Source organism: Acanthochromis polyacanthus, chromosome 8 (genome assembly GCF_021347895.1).
Source record: "Acanthochromis polyacanthus isolate Apoly-LR-REF ecotype Palm Island chromosome 8, KAUST_Apoly_ChrSc, whole genome shotgun sequence".
In the NCBI taxonomy this organism is placed as follows: Eukaryota; Metazoa; Chordata; class Actinopteri; family Pomacentridae; genus Acanthochromis; species Acanthochromis polyacanthus.
Window position 1 is genome coordinate 18,106,744 of NC_067120.1, and position 14,369 is coordinate 18,121,112.

General features: G+C 39.7%; 1 protein-coding gene across 1 annotated transcript; it reads left to right on the forward strand.

Moving 5' to 3' along the window:
* The first annotated feature begins 451 nt into the window (after positions 1 to 451).
* On the forward strand, positions 452 to 13,379 carry mov10l1 (Mov10 like RISC complex RNA helicase 1). The gene is made up of 25 exons (XM_051952090.1): positions 452 to 548; positions 648 to 835; positions 2,289 to 2,448; positions 2,723 to 2,835; positions 2,970 to 3,157; positions 3,402 to 3,548; positions 4,268 to 4,567; positions 4,791 to 4,988; positions 5,408 to 5,522; positions 5,902 to 6,079; positions 6,176 to 6,246; positions 6,337 to 6,428; positions 6,574 to 6,629; positions 7,557 to 7,642; positions 7,741 to 7,813; positions 7,902 to 8,083; positions 9,153 to 9,299; positions 9,473 to 9,594; positions 9,683 to 9,782; positions 10,145 to 10,291; positions 10,618 to 10,791; positions 11,017 to 11,166; positions 11,347 to 11,454; positions 12,950 to 13,090; positions 13,244 to 13,379. The coding sequence occupies exons 1-25, from the start codon at positions 452 to 454 to the stop codon at positions 13,346 to 13,348; spliced, it is 3,438 nt and encodes a 1,145-aa protein (XP_051808050.1). The 3' UTR covers positions 13,349 to 13,379.
* Positions 13,380 to 14,369: the final 990 nt, after the last annotated feature.

Below are 14,369 nucleotides of genomic sequence, written 5' to 3' on the forward strand. Positions count from 1 at the left end.
GGACGCTCCCGCGCACGTACGCGTTCCGGTGAGGAGCGTCGGAGCTTCAGGCAGCAGTAGACAGGTGTCCACAACACGTGAAGTGGACTTCAGCATTTTGTGATAAAGACGGTAACATATGAATATCCTTACTTCTACTTTGTTCGTCAATATTACTTTCCTCTACACCCTCTAAATAGCCAAAATAACTTTTCGCTAATTTTCAGTGTGTCAAATAGCGCTTTTTCTGAACTGGCTAGCATTAGTCGACTAACTTCGCTATGTCAATTAACAACTTTCAGTTTTTCCATTTATTTTTCACTGTGTGTGTTAGCCAGTAAAGTATAATAATAGCTACTGTGCAGTCTGTCCAAAGAACTTAAGGTGGCAAATGCTTGAGATGTGAAGAACTACTCTATCTTGTTTGTTAGTGTGCGTTGCTAGCTTCTTTAGCCACCATGTATTTGCAGATATGCTTGCTGCCGTGCGGTATATGCTGTCCAAGCTGGTTTCTCCATTGTGGAGGACGGTAGAGGTGGATGAAGAAGACATTTTATGCGGTACTCCAGGTAAACCAACGTTTTTACCAATTTCTGTTCTGTATTGTTGGAAGTATAACACCAATATATGAGATACTTTTGGCCCATCTTCTTTTTCTCGCTTGCTAGGCATGGAGGACATTAGCCACCTGCGAGGCAGTGTGGTAACCCAGCTGTGTCTTGACTATGGCATGATAGACGACACAGTCTACTTCACTAGTGGTGAAGTGTTGGGTGGGGTGCCGCTGAAGAAGGGAGACTTGGTGAACTGTATAGCAGTAAGAGATGGTGCCCAAAGGGGATGGAAAGCTCTACGGGTGAGGAACCTTTCCTTCATCTATGTGGCAGCTTGAATTTGCACAAAACATACATTTTTATACTCACTTGGCATCCACAATGTTGTCTTTTTTTGGTGTGTCAACAAAAAAGGCACACACCATGACTCTGAGAGTGTGTCTGTATTTACTGTCTTGTAATCTCGGTAAGGGTTGGTACTCCTGACAAGTAACTGTATAGCTGCACGGTATTAGGAAAAACAGACTTTGCTATAAAAAATAGGACATACTTCATGTAATTTTGTACCAACATTAGCTTTCAGAGATATTTAAATATTCACATTTTTGACCTATAATATCAGTCCTGTCATCTAGAGCTATGGCTGTCGACCTGATTGTCTGTATCCTTCATCATTCCTCAATCCCATGGGCAGTATGCCCATCAGCTTTAAATTAGTCTGCCATTAGTTTGCCTTTGATAATATTTTGCAAATAAAACTAACACAATCAAAGTGATTAACCTTAAGGCAATTGTTGTATTCCAGGACAGGATATTGGGAGAAGCTTAGATAATATGGCACGTGTTCTTGATTGTAAGATAATTTTGGAAAAATGCTGTTTGTAGTCCGTGACTTTTCAGTTTGAAGTCCTTAATAATATAGTGAACGGTCAGACTCATGTCTGGCTCTGTTGTCCTATGTAGCTGCATAATATTCCACTTTCAGCAGCTTGGTTTCGACTTATGCCTTGCATTTTCAATCCAGGTATGGTATTGCATACCGCCTTTACACTTGATGAAAACCGATGTTTTTTTAAAACCCTCTTTGGTTACTGTGTTGTTTCATGTCATGTCTCTTCAGAGGTGAAAATGATCACATCAGTGATATCTGTGTAGAATCTTTCTTATGTGGTTTAGCACTGACAAAAGTATCTAAATTAGTTTTTGTTTTGTTTTTTGTTTTTTGCCTCGAATGGCATTCAGATCTGGCTTTGAACTCATACAGAGCTTTGTGATGCTGATGTAGATGGCCAAACATGTTGTATGTGGTGCCAACTATTGCAAGACACTAACAACAGAGGACCTGGTTGTGATCAATGCCATCCATTCTGTACCCAAAATATTTCCACAAAACTGATTGTATTTGTTTAAAATATAAAATTGTTGATTTTTAACTCTTGAATCAAAGAGCCCCTATATTAAAGTAAATTATGTTCAATCAGGCAGACTTCTCTTGTACGTTAGTAATGGAAAATGAGAACTGTGTAAGTTTTCTTTTTGCGTAGAGCAGAAAAAAGTCAAGGTGTCATGTGTTTGAGTTAATTTGCCTTACTGCACGTCACACTTCTCGCAATGTGAATTATGCACATATGCATATCTCGGTGTCAATGATGAAACAATATATGATGCCACCTAAATATTTGGTTAGTTGTTCCTCACATTGAAATGTTTTTGATAAACTTTGTCAAACATGCACCATTTAATCTTGTCATTTAGGTGGAGAAGAGTGCAGATACTTGGGAGGATGGGGGAAGGAGTTCCTTAGAAGCTGACAGTATGCAGCTGCGGCCTCTCATTGGCACAGTCACATCATTTGATGGAAATGGCGGCTACATAAATCAGACCACATACTTCCTACGCCACAGTCTCTGGGAAGGTACCGATGCTTTCCTTCACATGTGAAATTTGTAAACCTCTTGATGCTTTGCATAAACTCACTCAGTTCCCTAAACCCACCCTGGCTTAATAGCCAGCATTTTTGCCCAATTTACCAACCACTTTTATCATTACAGATTATGTTTGGTTAGCTCTCACTCTGACAGGAGTTTAGACAGCCTGTGGTCACACTAAAATTTACTACCAATCTGCTAAAGGCTGATGTTAACTCTCCTGCCTGTTGGCATGCTTTGTGTGTTTCTCATTTCTCATAGGTTATGAACCAATGAAAGGAGACTGGGTCCAAGCAAAATACTTCATCAATCCTACCCAGTGGACCACCCAGGCTCATTCTGTGACCCCTTTACGCTATTCCCGCCTCAACCAGGTAATTGTGTCATTATTTTAGAGTATACATGCTCATTATAATTAGGTCCATTTGCTAGGTATTAAACTGTAAAAGGTGAAATGTACATCTTCTTTCATTCCTCTCCATTGCTCTGATTGATCCACTGTCTCTAGGTTCGCATTACCAGTGTGTATGGTAACAATGGAGTAGTGGAGGACAGTGTTTTCTTCAGCCTTGACTCTCTGCTGCTGCCTGCAAACTACCAGCCTTTGCCAGGAGATCTGGTCAACGTGGTAGTGGTGGAGAGCAATCAGTCTATCTTCAGTTGGAGGGCCTTGTGTATGGCACCCTACCTTCAAAGGTATTAGTCTCAGTCTTTAAACTTGCAGTTAACAATTATCTTCATCAATTAATCTGTTGATAGTTTTTGTGATTGATTGCCTGGCCTCTGAATTGTTACAAGTATTGCAGTAAGTTAGTTTTTTAGACTGTCTTGTCACAATTTTTGCTTGATAAATAACTGATCAGCTATTCATTTCAACTCTAACTTAAATCATCAGAATTGCAATCTTTGATGGTTTTTTTTTTTTTTTTTTTGTTGCAAGTTGCAATGCCAGTTCTTCTGCCACACCTTTCCAAGAGACTGAACTCCAGAGCATCTTGGAAAACAAAGGAGGGCTGGATGTCACAGACTATGGCCAGTTTGGGGATGTATTGATTGGGGAAAGACGAGAGTTGGTGTTGTGGATACAGTGAGTTGCACGAGAATGAAAGCACAAGAAAAACGTTGTAAATATTACTGTACTACTTAATATTAGCACTGGTGTTTTCCAAGAATATTTGTCTTAGCAAGCTTCAGACATTTCTCAAATGTGATCGGAAATGAGAAGATGACAATCTGCACCAGGGTTTCTGCAGGGCATTTGCAAAAATTAAGGCCTTAAATGGCATTAAAAATCATTCAATTTGATTCTCAGTGGCATTAAAAATTCTTTCTGCAGTTTTCCAGAAAATATTTGACAATAATAATATATAATTACAGACTGCGATTCATCAAATATGTGCATCTGCGTAAACATGCCGAAGCATTGCGATAATTGTTCCAGTCAGTCGGTACAATTGCCAAAAGCTGCATGTTTTTAAAGTGGCCGGCAGGCTGGACCAGGTGGAGGAGAGCTGGGAAATGCAAATTCCAGCAAAAATGGCTAGAAAACATGGATTTCAGAGAATGGCTGCAGCCCGTGGGTGGTCAGAGGTGGTTTCCGGATTCAGAAATAGTGAAATGTAGGGTCAAATTTCAAATAAAAATCATCTTTTACAAAAAAACAAACCCTTGTAATTTGTTGAGTTCACAGTCGTGGCATTAAGAAGTTTAGAGTATGGCATTAAAAAGCATTAAATTTGACTGGCTGATTCTGCAGAAACCCTGGGCACAGTATAATGTACAGTCTTTATCTTTCTATTGCGACAGAAATAAAGGTTCAGAGACCCACAGGCTGAAGTGTTGTGACTTTGCTGGCTGGGACTCGGAGGAACAGTTCAACCTGGTTACGACCAGTGGATCAGCATCACTAAGCCAGACACGACAAGCATTGCAAGAAGACTGTCCTGAATCTTCAGAAAAACAAGTGAGGGATCCAGAAGAGCTAGACAAAGAGAATGGTGAGATGCAGAAGGACACTGTCCACTCCATTGGTGTCCGAAGAGAAGAGAGAGAGGTGGACATTCCACCAGGACAGCGGCTGTCTATCACAGTAGCCTGCCAAACAAAGTAAGTTATTTAAAACTTGCATAGTGACAAAGCATAACAAACAAACACTTGTAGGAATAAGAAATGTAAAAGGTAAACGTATGATGAAAGATTTTTTTGGCTTAACCCCTGTCAAGGACTGGTTCCTTTTTTTTTTCTACTTGTAGAGGTGTCAGGAGTCTGTGAGGCTGTTGTGCCTAAGTTGTCTGTACAGCTAAATTTTATGTATGGGCAAATTCCTCAGGAGTCTGGGAAGCTGTGCTGAGCTGCTGCTGCTGCACTTCTCTTCTTTCACCATCGGAAGGCGCCTGGAGGTCACAGTGGGCAGTGAGGAGGAGAACCAGCTGAAGCCCTCTGGGCCCTACATTCAGAGTAGTGCTCCTCCAGTCTCAGCGTCACCCTCTAAAGTTATCACTGTATCTGCTCCAAAAGACACACCAAGGTATCAAACAACCAATTGCATTTCTGACCTTTCTTGGAGATGTCACTTCTTTTGTGCACAGTTAATGCGAATATAAAACTTGACAATATCAGTAATGAATAACTGAATGTGTATTTTCACTTTTAAATTAAAGGAGCTTGCAGTTTTTTTCCTTTTTACAGTCCAAAAGTGAAAGAAGTCAGTTAGTTTTTACCTCACATAGTTTAAACAGAATACAGAATTTGGAAGTTTGAATATTGCACAAATCTAAAAGGAATATTAAATGTCAGTTTAAATACTAGAGTAATTCCACTTTTTGTGTCCAGTCTGACTTTTTCATTTAATGGGATTCAATGAGCATTAAGGTCGAAATGGCTAAAGTCATTTTTACAGAATTAATTATGTTACCTCTTACTTAAGATCGACTTTCCCATTTGTAGACTGACTAAGCGACGGCTACCTGTCTTCATGGCTAACTACCCAGTGCCTCAGGCTCTCAGAGACTGCGTGGAGACACAAGCTGATGTGCTGGTAATTCGACCCTGCCTAGGAGAGGTGAGTATTCTCACTGTCAAGTTTAGCAGATCATATTAAATATTTGAAAATACTAAATAATGCGTATTTGGAGTTAGATTAGAGTTGCCTTTGATAAATGATTCCCAGTATTTACATATTTATGCTTTCTTATTCAGCTAAACAACAGTGTTTAGATTCAAACAAAGGAGTGAACATCTGGGTCTGTGTGTTTGACAAACAAATGTGGGTACTGTGTTCTTTATCCAGAGCGTGTCACAAAATCGGGTCATGTGGCTGTTGTTCTGTGTCTTACTTTTCTATCTGTGTGAAAGAAAGGTAAAGACAAAAATGAATTTGTATTAATAGAATGGAGATACCAAAATATCACGTTGTCCTCCTGCTGTGTCTGTTCACTCAGGTGCTGTCACCATCCAATATGCATTCGCGTTTCTCAACCCTGCTCTGGCTGGAAGAGTTGCAAGGAGAAAGAGAACTGAGAGAATTCACAATCACTGGAGCTCTTCTCCGGAAAGGCGGCGTCTACCTGCACCTTGAGGTCCATGGATTATCTGAAGGCAGACCCAGTCTCAATATAGGTAAGGTGCCTTTTGTCATAATTATTTGGTTATTGTAAAGGTTCATGTAAGGTTTTTGCTTACCGCTACAACAGTCTTGATGAGCTTTTTCCACAGGAGACAGAATACTGCTGAAGAAACTACACAGTGATGGCCTGGTAATGGAGTACGTTAGTTATGTCACAGAAGTAAGGGCATTTTTTTTTTATTGTAAACTTGTCTTTTCAAACATAATGCTGTTTGAATGTAGATTCAATGCAATGCTCTGTGACATACAGATCAATGACGAGGATGTGAGTTTGAGAGTGAACTCAGACTTTCAGCGCAGGTACCTCGGAGAGCCACTTGATGTTGAATTCTCCTACAACAGGTGAGCAAAAACTAAGAATCTTAACATGATCCTTCATTGGGTTTATGAGTTCATGAAGGCAATGCATTCACATTTCACTTGAGCACAATTTCCCCCAGTTCTTTGCCTCAGTTTGCTAATTTGGTTCTACTCCTTGCATTATCAGGGTGACCATGAGGCGGTGTCACAATGCACTTGACCAGGCAAAACTGTTTGGGGAGAGTAAGTCTTATTCAAATTGCTTTAAGTCTTTGCAGAATGTGTTTCTGAGATACAAGGTAAAGAGGAAGGGGAGTGGTTTTCATTCAAATACCAGTCCTGCACTTGCAGTCACATAGAGCAGTGCATCACTGAATGAATGTCTGCTAATTTTTAAGTGGACAAATCTCACAATCAGCGTTGCATTTATTTGCATTAACTATTTTTGAAGGTTACTTTTTCAACCTGAGCATTTAGCTCCAACAAAAACTGCTTCAGATACCAGTCTGAAAGATGACCGGTGATGTGATGATAACAGTGAGGGTTATGCTGCACTGAAATGGTTCACACTGTGTATTGACTTGTCTTTGATTGCATAGGCAGTACACAATCCTTTTTGGAAACCAGTATTACCATGACGCTCATTGGGATGGAAAATGTTTCGATGCAAACACCAAGCCAATTTGTAAAATGTATGTTAAATTGACCTAAGTTAAATAAAAAGATATAATAAAGTAAAATTGGAAATTTGAGAGAAGAAGAAACCACTGGTGGTAATGCCTTCATACTGGAAGAAACGTCACTAACTTGGAAGATGCACAGTGTTATTCTCACAATAATAGGCACTAGGACGTGCAATGTGAATTTCACTTCATCTCTTGTCTGCTACAGTGAAGGTATACTGCAGTATCAACTTTCTCAAGTGCTCAGTATCATTTTCACAATCAAAAATAGTATTTTGTTGTGATAGTCATGCACTTGTTTGATAGACAATGATTATATATTTATAAGTTTAATAAGTTTGTTCAGTCCTGTTTTACTTTTCAATCAGCAAAAGTGTTTTTTTTTTATTTGAAATGGAGACCATCAAAGATTCACACAAGCTTTCTTGATTAATTGTAAATTGTAGTGTTGTCAGTCTTACTGGTGTCATTTGATGTTGTTGTGTAGTCCTCTTCCCCTCCAGAGTGACACTTCAAAGCCCTCAGTGGACTGGAAAATGGTCAGATGAGGAGGAGAAAGACCAAAACAAAACGGTGGAGGACAAAAAGGTGAGAACAAACAAAGATAATAAGCCTAGTCATTAATTCATTAAATCTAATTTTGATCAGGTGTAAATGTATTTGACCATCAGACTCCAGCCACTGAAAATGGAACAGTGGATAGCGTTTCCATTGACATGAAGTCGAAGGCCACCCAGACTAAAGGTACAGACATTTGATTTTCAGTTTATACAAACTGTGCCTGTTTATAAAGGATCAACAGTATTGGTAACACGTGTGCAATGGCTTCTAGATAGTAGGCTACCATCCAAACCCATCCCCAGCAAAGGGCACTTCTTTAACCCAGACCTGAACCCCCCTCAGAGAGAGGCAGTGAAGAGGATCCTGGCTGGAGAGTGTCGACCAATTCCTTATGTGCTCTTTGGACCGCCAGGCACTGGAAAGACAATCACCCTTATAGAGTCCATACTACAGGTGCAAACACTAAAGCACTCTAGGACATGGGTTGACTTTATTAAGGCCTAAGGTAGCTCCTAGCGTGCTGGTTTAGAGAGAACCTCCTAAATGGATGGTCATATGTAGTAACATGTCAGTGACTTTAAGACCCCTGAGTTTTTGGTGAAAGGTATATGTACCAATAATAAAATCTACACTCACTGACCACTTTATTAGGTACACCTTGCTAGTAAAAGGTTGGACCCCCTTTTGTTCAGTTTCCTGTTTTTAGCTGACAGGAGTGACATTTGGTGTGTTCTTCTGCTGCTGTAGCCCATCTTCTTCAAGGTTGGACGTGTGTTCAGAGACGGCATTCTGCATTTCTTGGTTGTAACAAGTGGTTATTTGAGTCACTGTTGCCATTCTGTTATCTCCAACCAGTCTGTCCAGTCCCCTCTGACCTCTCACATCAATAGCATTTTTGTTCACACAATTGCAGCTCACTGGACATTTTCTCTTTTTCAGACCATTCTCTGTAAACCCTAGAGATGGTTGTGCGTGAAAATCCCAGTAGATCAGCAGTTCCTGAAATATTCAGACCAGCCCATCTGGCACCAACAACCATGCCTTGTTCAAAGTCACTTAAATCACCTTTTTTCCTCCATTCTGGTGCTCGGTTTGAACTTCAGCAGGTTGTCTTGACCACGTTTACATGTCTAAATGCACCGAGTTGTGGCCATGTGATTGGCTGATCAGCTGTTTTTGTTGAACAGGTGTACCTAGTAAAGTTGCCAGTCAATGTATACATGCAACAATGTACAATTATTGAAGTGGAATTGTGGCTTTTTATTTTGTGGGTCTTTAATTTTCACCTGCAGTTTAAATTCATGAAACATTTTTTCACAAAGGCTCTACAGGGTGATGAAACTATTAAAGTCCTCATGTTGCAGTGTGGACAAAAAAAACTGAAGACAATTTGAAGACCCTGATCGTGATGGGAAAACACATTCACAATAACTAAAAACATTGTCTTGTTTATCTTCAGTAGCATTAGGAGTTATGCTGTCAAGGTTACTCCCACAACTTCACAAAGTTTTTCCGCCTCCAGGTTTATCACTTTCTGCCCAGCACTCGGATACTTGTATGTACTCCTTCTAACAGTGCTGCTGACCTCATCTGCATCCGCCTACATGACAGCGGATACCTGCATGCTGCAAGTTTGGCCCGTGTCAATGCATCCTGTAGGCAAAATGAGGTACTGAACAGTGTCAGCAAAGAGAAACTCACTGTGAATTTTCTTTGCGAATTAGGTCAGATGCCTGTGGCATTCACAACCAAATGAGCTATATAGTTATGTTTTGAATAATAGTTGTGGTTGCGATAAAGTGCTTCGACTGCATCTGTCTTTAATACTTTCTTTTTCCCCAGTCTATCCCAGAAGTGCTGAGACCATACTCGAGAGAGGGCGAGGACATCCGTCATGCAGCTTTTCACAGGATTGTGGTCAGCACCTGCTCCAGTGCTGGCATGTTCCATAGTTTAGGATTACAGTAAGACCTGGGCTATAGTAGTATCAAAGTTAACTGTTTGTGCCCCACTTGAGTCTTAGTTTATAAACGGTGGATTTTATTTCCTCAGAGTGGGACATTTTACCCATTTGTTTCTGGATGAAGCCGGGCAGGCCACTGAGCCAGAGTCCCTGATCCCCATCAGTTTTGTGTCAGAAAGAGATGGACAGGTCAGCACAAATGCACATACACTGACTTCAATTCACTGTGTCTCATGTTCAGTCAGTTCACAATAACAACACCACCTGGACATGTGAACTTGTTTTTTGTTTATTAATGTCACCTATGGTTGAGCTGTATTAGACTTAAGATGTTTATCACAAACACAAAATAAATCTAATTGTTCCTTACTCCTTAATTTGTTCATACCTGTGTTGCTTTTTAACTTGTTAACTTGGACAATCCATTCAAGACTAAACAGATTACTCATAATATGTTTAATACGTGTCACATTTAAAGAAAATCAGAAAGCAGCTTGCCTTATTGACTGATAAGTTGCCTGAGCTGAGCTTTTTTGTCTTTGCCTGCTTAGATAGTGTTGGCTGGAGACCCCTGTCAGTTGGGTCCAATAGTGAAATCTAAGCTCGCTGATGCCTTTGGCCTCGGGGTGTCTTTGTTGGAGAGGCTGATGGCCAATTCACTGTATTCCAGACAGGACTGGGGCTACAACCCTAAGCTGGTTAGTACACTACATGAAAAAGTGGGATGTTTTAAATAATTTTAAGTTGTTCTTTTTAAGTATCACATTAGCAATTCTTAGGATAAATGAAGTGTTTGACATGCTATGCTAAATGGTACCTGATGCCTTGTATTTATATATTTTTCTATCTATAGTATCATTGTACCTTGGTGTAGTTATTTTAGTGTTAATAATGGTACACCATGTATTCTCCACTCTTTACATAAGAACACATAATGACAAAAAAAAAACAATTTCCCAGTAATGTATTAGAGAATACTTGTGTGCATTGCATAATTACTGATTATAAATTGCTTTTTATCCAGGTGACTAAGCTGATCTACAACTATCGCTCTCATGAGGCCTTGCTCACGCTGCCTTCCAAGCTCTTTTACCAAGGGGAACTGCATTTTAAAGCCTCCAAGGCGATTGTGGAGTCCCTCTGCCAGTGGAAAAACCTGCCAAAAAAAAGCTTTCCACTTCTTTTTCATGGTGTCAGGGTAATGATGAATTATAAAAACTATACATATGGTCTTGCAAGTCTGATGTACTTATAAATTATGCCTATTTGGTGTCTTTGATCAAGTATGCTTCTGTATAGTTAACAGTTTGTGAGGGACATCTATACAGTCTTATCCCATCCCGTACTAGTTAAGATTTTAATGTCACTTGTTACTAGAATATGCAGCTCACTCATTTATTTGAGTGGTTATGCTCTGTTCTAGGGTACTGAAATGAGGGAAGGTAGCAACCCATCATGGTTCAACCCAGTGGAGGCTGTGCAGGTCATGCTCTACTGCTGTCAGCTGGCAAAGAAGCTTTACAACCCTGTGGATGCTTCTGACATTGGCATCATTGCCCCCTACAGAAAACAAGTATGACTGCACTGTCCATCAGAGTGTACATTGCTTCCTTTTCCAGTCTTATTTGTATGAACAAAAGAAATTCAGTGTCATGTGAATGTTAACTGCAAGGCAGCTTCAGTGGCCTTCAAAAGGGATGGCTGTACACAATGTAGATGCTAAAGTTTTCTTTGTTTTCATGTTACCCTCCAGTGTGAGAAGATTCGAGTGCTGCTGGGTAAGGTGGGCCTGTCTGACATCAAAGTGGGCTCGGTGGAAGAGTTCCAAGGACAAGAGTACCTGGTCATCATCTTGTCTACGGTAAGATAAGTGCTCTGGGTAACGGAAGTTAAAAATGTCAGAATGCGCATACTTCTAAAGTAAAGTTGGACCTCCTCAAGTGCAGATTCTGTTTAGCTTGTTTTTGGGATATATTTTTTATCTAAAAGTTTTCTGGCTCAGTCCAGTTCTATCATGAGCTCGACAAAGAGAAGACTGCATCAGCTCTTAGAGCTGTACTAACTATGTTTGCTTGTGTTTTGTATGGCATTGTGAGTGGGAGTACAACTGTGTTTGGCCTGCACTGAAGGAAGTTTGAAAGGAATTAAGTAAAAAATGGAACTCTTTCTACATCAGTTTGAAATAGACTTACCAAAATTGTAAACATCTTTTTTTAGTGTGACTATCCGGTCAATTAATAGAAATTTCGCTGAGTAAGCGAGTTGTTGCACCCATCTCTGCCAACTTTGGTTGATGCAGGCATTTTATTTTCTGAGTTCTTGGTAAATTTTAGACAGAAGAACAATCACAGCTACTTGAAAACACACAAAGTGCTCGAAACCTAAGCATATGCATTACCAATGTCAGTCAACAGTATGTTGATTTTTGCTCTCTTGATTTGTCAACAAAGATATATATTGCTTTTGGCTTCATCACAGCTAGAGTCTGGCTTTTATTGCAACAAACTTTTGCTGAGTTTGAGAAATTAAGTTACGTCAAGCTGTCTTGTACAGCACCCAAGTGTGCCTTGTGATATTTCAGTATCTTAAATTGTCAGTATGCAGTTTCACATCTTATAATCCTGTGAAAGATTAAATAGGCTGAAGTTTGCTGGTGTCTGGTACCTGTGGAATTAAAACCTGACAAGGCAGCAGTCATTGATCTTTCTTGTGCTTGATAAATGATAATGAACTTTACCTATTAATGTACCAGAGATATTCTGTCTGTCTTTACAGTATTAGGTTATATACAGAATGACAAATAACTTCTGTTTGTCTCCTCTCTGTGATTCTGTATACACCATGAAAATTACAAAAGTAGCACACTTTGCACCATAACCAAAATGTCAACATTTAAAGTTTACTATTTGCCAGTTAATTCTACATCATGACGACTATAAAAAGCAACCACATGTTACTGACAAATCACTTTGTGTAGCTTACTAGATTTTTAGAAGAGCAGCTTGAGGTTAAAGTTGTTTGTGACTATGATGTGCCTGTTATTGTTTACTTTTACAGTCCGTCAGTCATGTGATGACTGTGATGTAAAGTATAATAAATTTGCAGTACTTTTGTGTTTTTACAATAATATATTAAGTCAGATACATGTACTTTTGCATACTTCAGTATCCTCAACATAAAATAGTAGAAATGGTAAAAACATCACATATTAGGGGAAAAAAAATTGTATGTTATCTATTTTAAATTAAGAAACATTCTGTGGTGCAGAAACATGGATCTATACGCTCTCATAGTTTATACACTAATAAGGCATTAATCCCCAATTATTCCATTCTTTTCATTCTTTTATGATATAGGTGCGCTCTAATGAATCCATACAGAGTGACGATTTGCAGAGCACACTTGGCTTCCTGTCCAACCCAAAGCGCTTCAATGTTGCTATCACTCGTCCCAAAGCTCTGCTCTTAGTTGTTGGAAACCCCCACATTCTTATTAGGGTGAGTGACAAAACACACTGTTTTAATCCAAGTTTTGTAAGATTTATGTTTTTGACCATACTAGTCTGTAAAGCATTTTTCCCTCAGATCAATGACGTATTTCTGATTCTGATACCATAAATCCAACCTATTACGAGGTCTAAATGTTTCCAGGATCCGTGCTTCAGAGCTCTACTGCAATACTGTTTCATCAATGGGGCGTATCTGGGCTGTGACCCCCCTCCTTCCTTAAGAGACTCACAGATGTACGTAAGCTGATCTGCCCTTGTTGACTTCATTCACAATGAACAGAGCAATACAGATAAAATCCTTTTAGGGTAAAACATGCCATTATTGTATTGATAAGTCAGACAAATAATGCTACGAATACCAGCCTTAAATATATTTCTGTCATTGTAAAATTGAATCTGTGTTATTTGAATCCATGTGAGCCAAAAATAACTACCAAGAACACTAGCAGCTTCTGTTTTAATCTAAATTCCGGCCAAAAGTAAACCTTTCTTCTTTTCTAAACCTCTACAGAGTTGCAGAGCAGCAAAGGAGTGCATAAGAGGAAGATGTTATCATAGAAGATGTACTTCAGCTTAGTCAACCTGACAGTCATATCATGTTCTAAGTTTTATTTCCTCCTTCCCATTTCTTGGGCTTGTCTCTGTGTTGACTGTTTTCACAGTGAGCTGTAGCTCGTAAGTGAATTGCTTTAAAAAGAAAATGATCTTGTTTCTGTAACAGCGACATGCAATTCCACTGGACTTAGAAATAAAGATGGCGCTTGTGTGCGCTGCACAGCTGTTCTTGTGTCCTATCATTTAGTTGATGTGCTTGACTGCGTAAGATTTTTTTTTCTACAACTTATGGGTTAATTATTATGAATTGGTCATTGCAGGCCCACAGTGTTGTTCTGCTAAAGATGCACAATTGTGCTACTAAACTGATATGAATGGCACCGCTATCAGCTGTGTGTTATAAAAGAGAAATGATATGCAAGACAGCATTTTAACTTTCAGTAAATGCATTACTTTCCACAGATGTCTGCAGATTCCGAGTGACAAGTTGTCTGCGCACCTCGGCGTGGCAGCGTCTGCCCATAAAGCTCGGAGACTGGATGTGACAATTGAGTGCTATTGACGGTCTGCACAGGGACTGTCAGTCCTCCTGGAGCCCAACAGGATGGAGGGAGGGTGGTGGTAGGGAGAGAAGAGAAAAGAGGCAAATGGGGGGGGGGGCAGCTTTTATCTGAGTTTGCTGTGCTTTGAGAGAACCCACCTCAAACACCCAG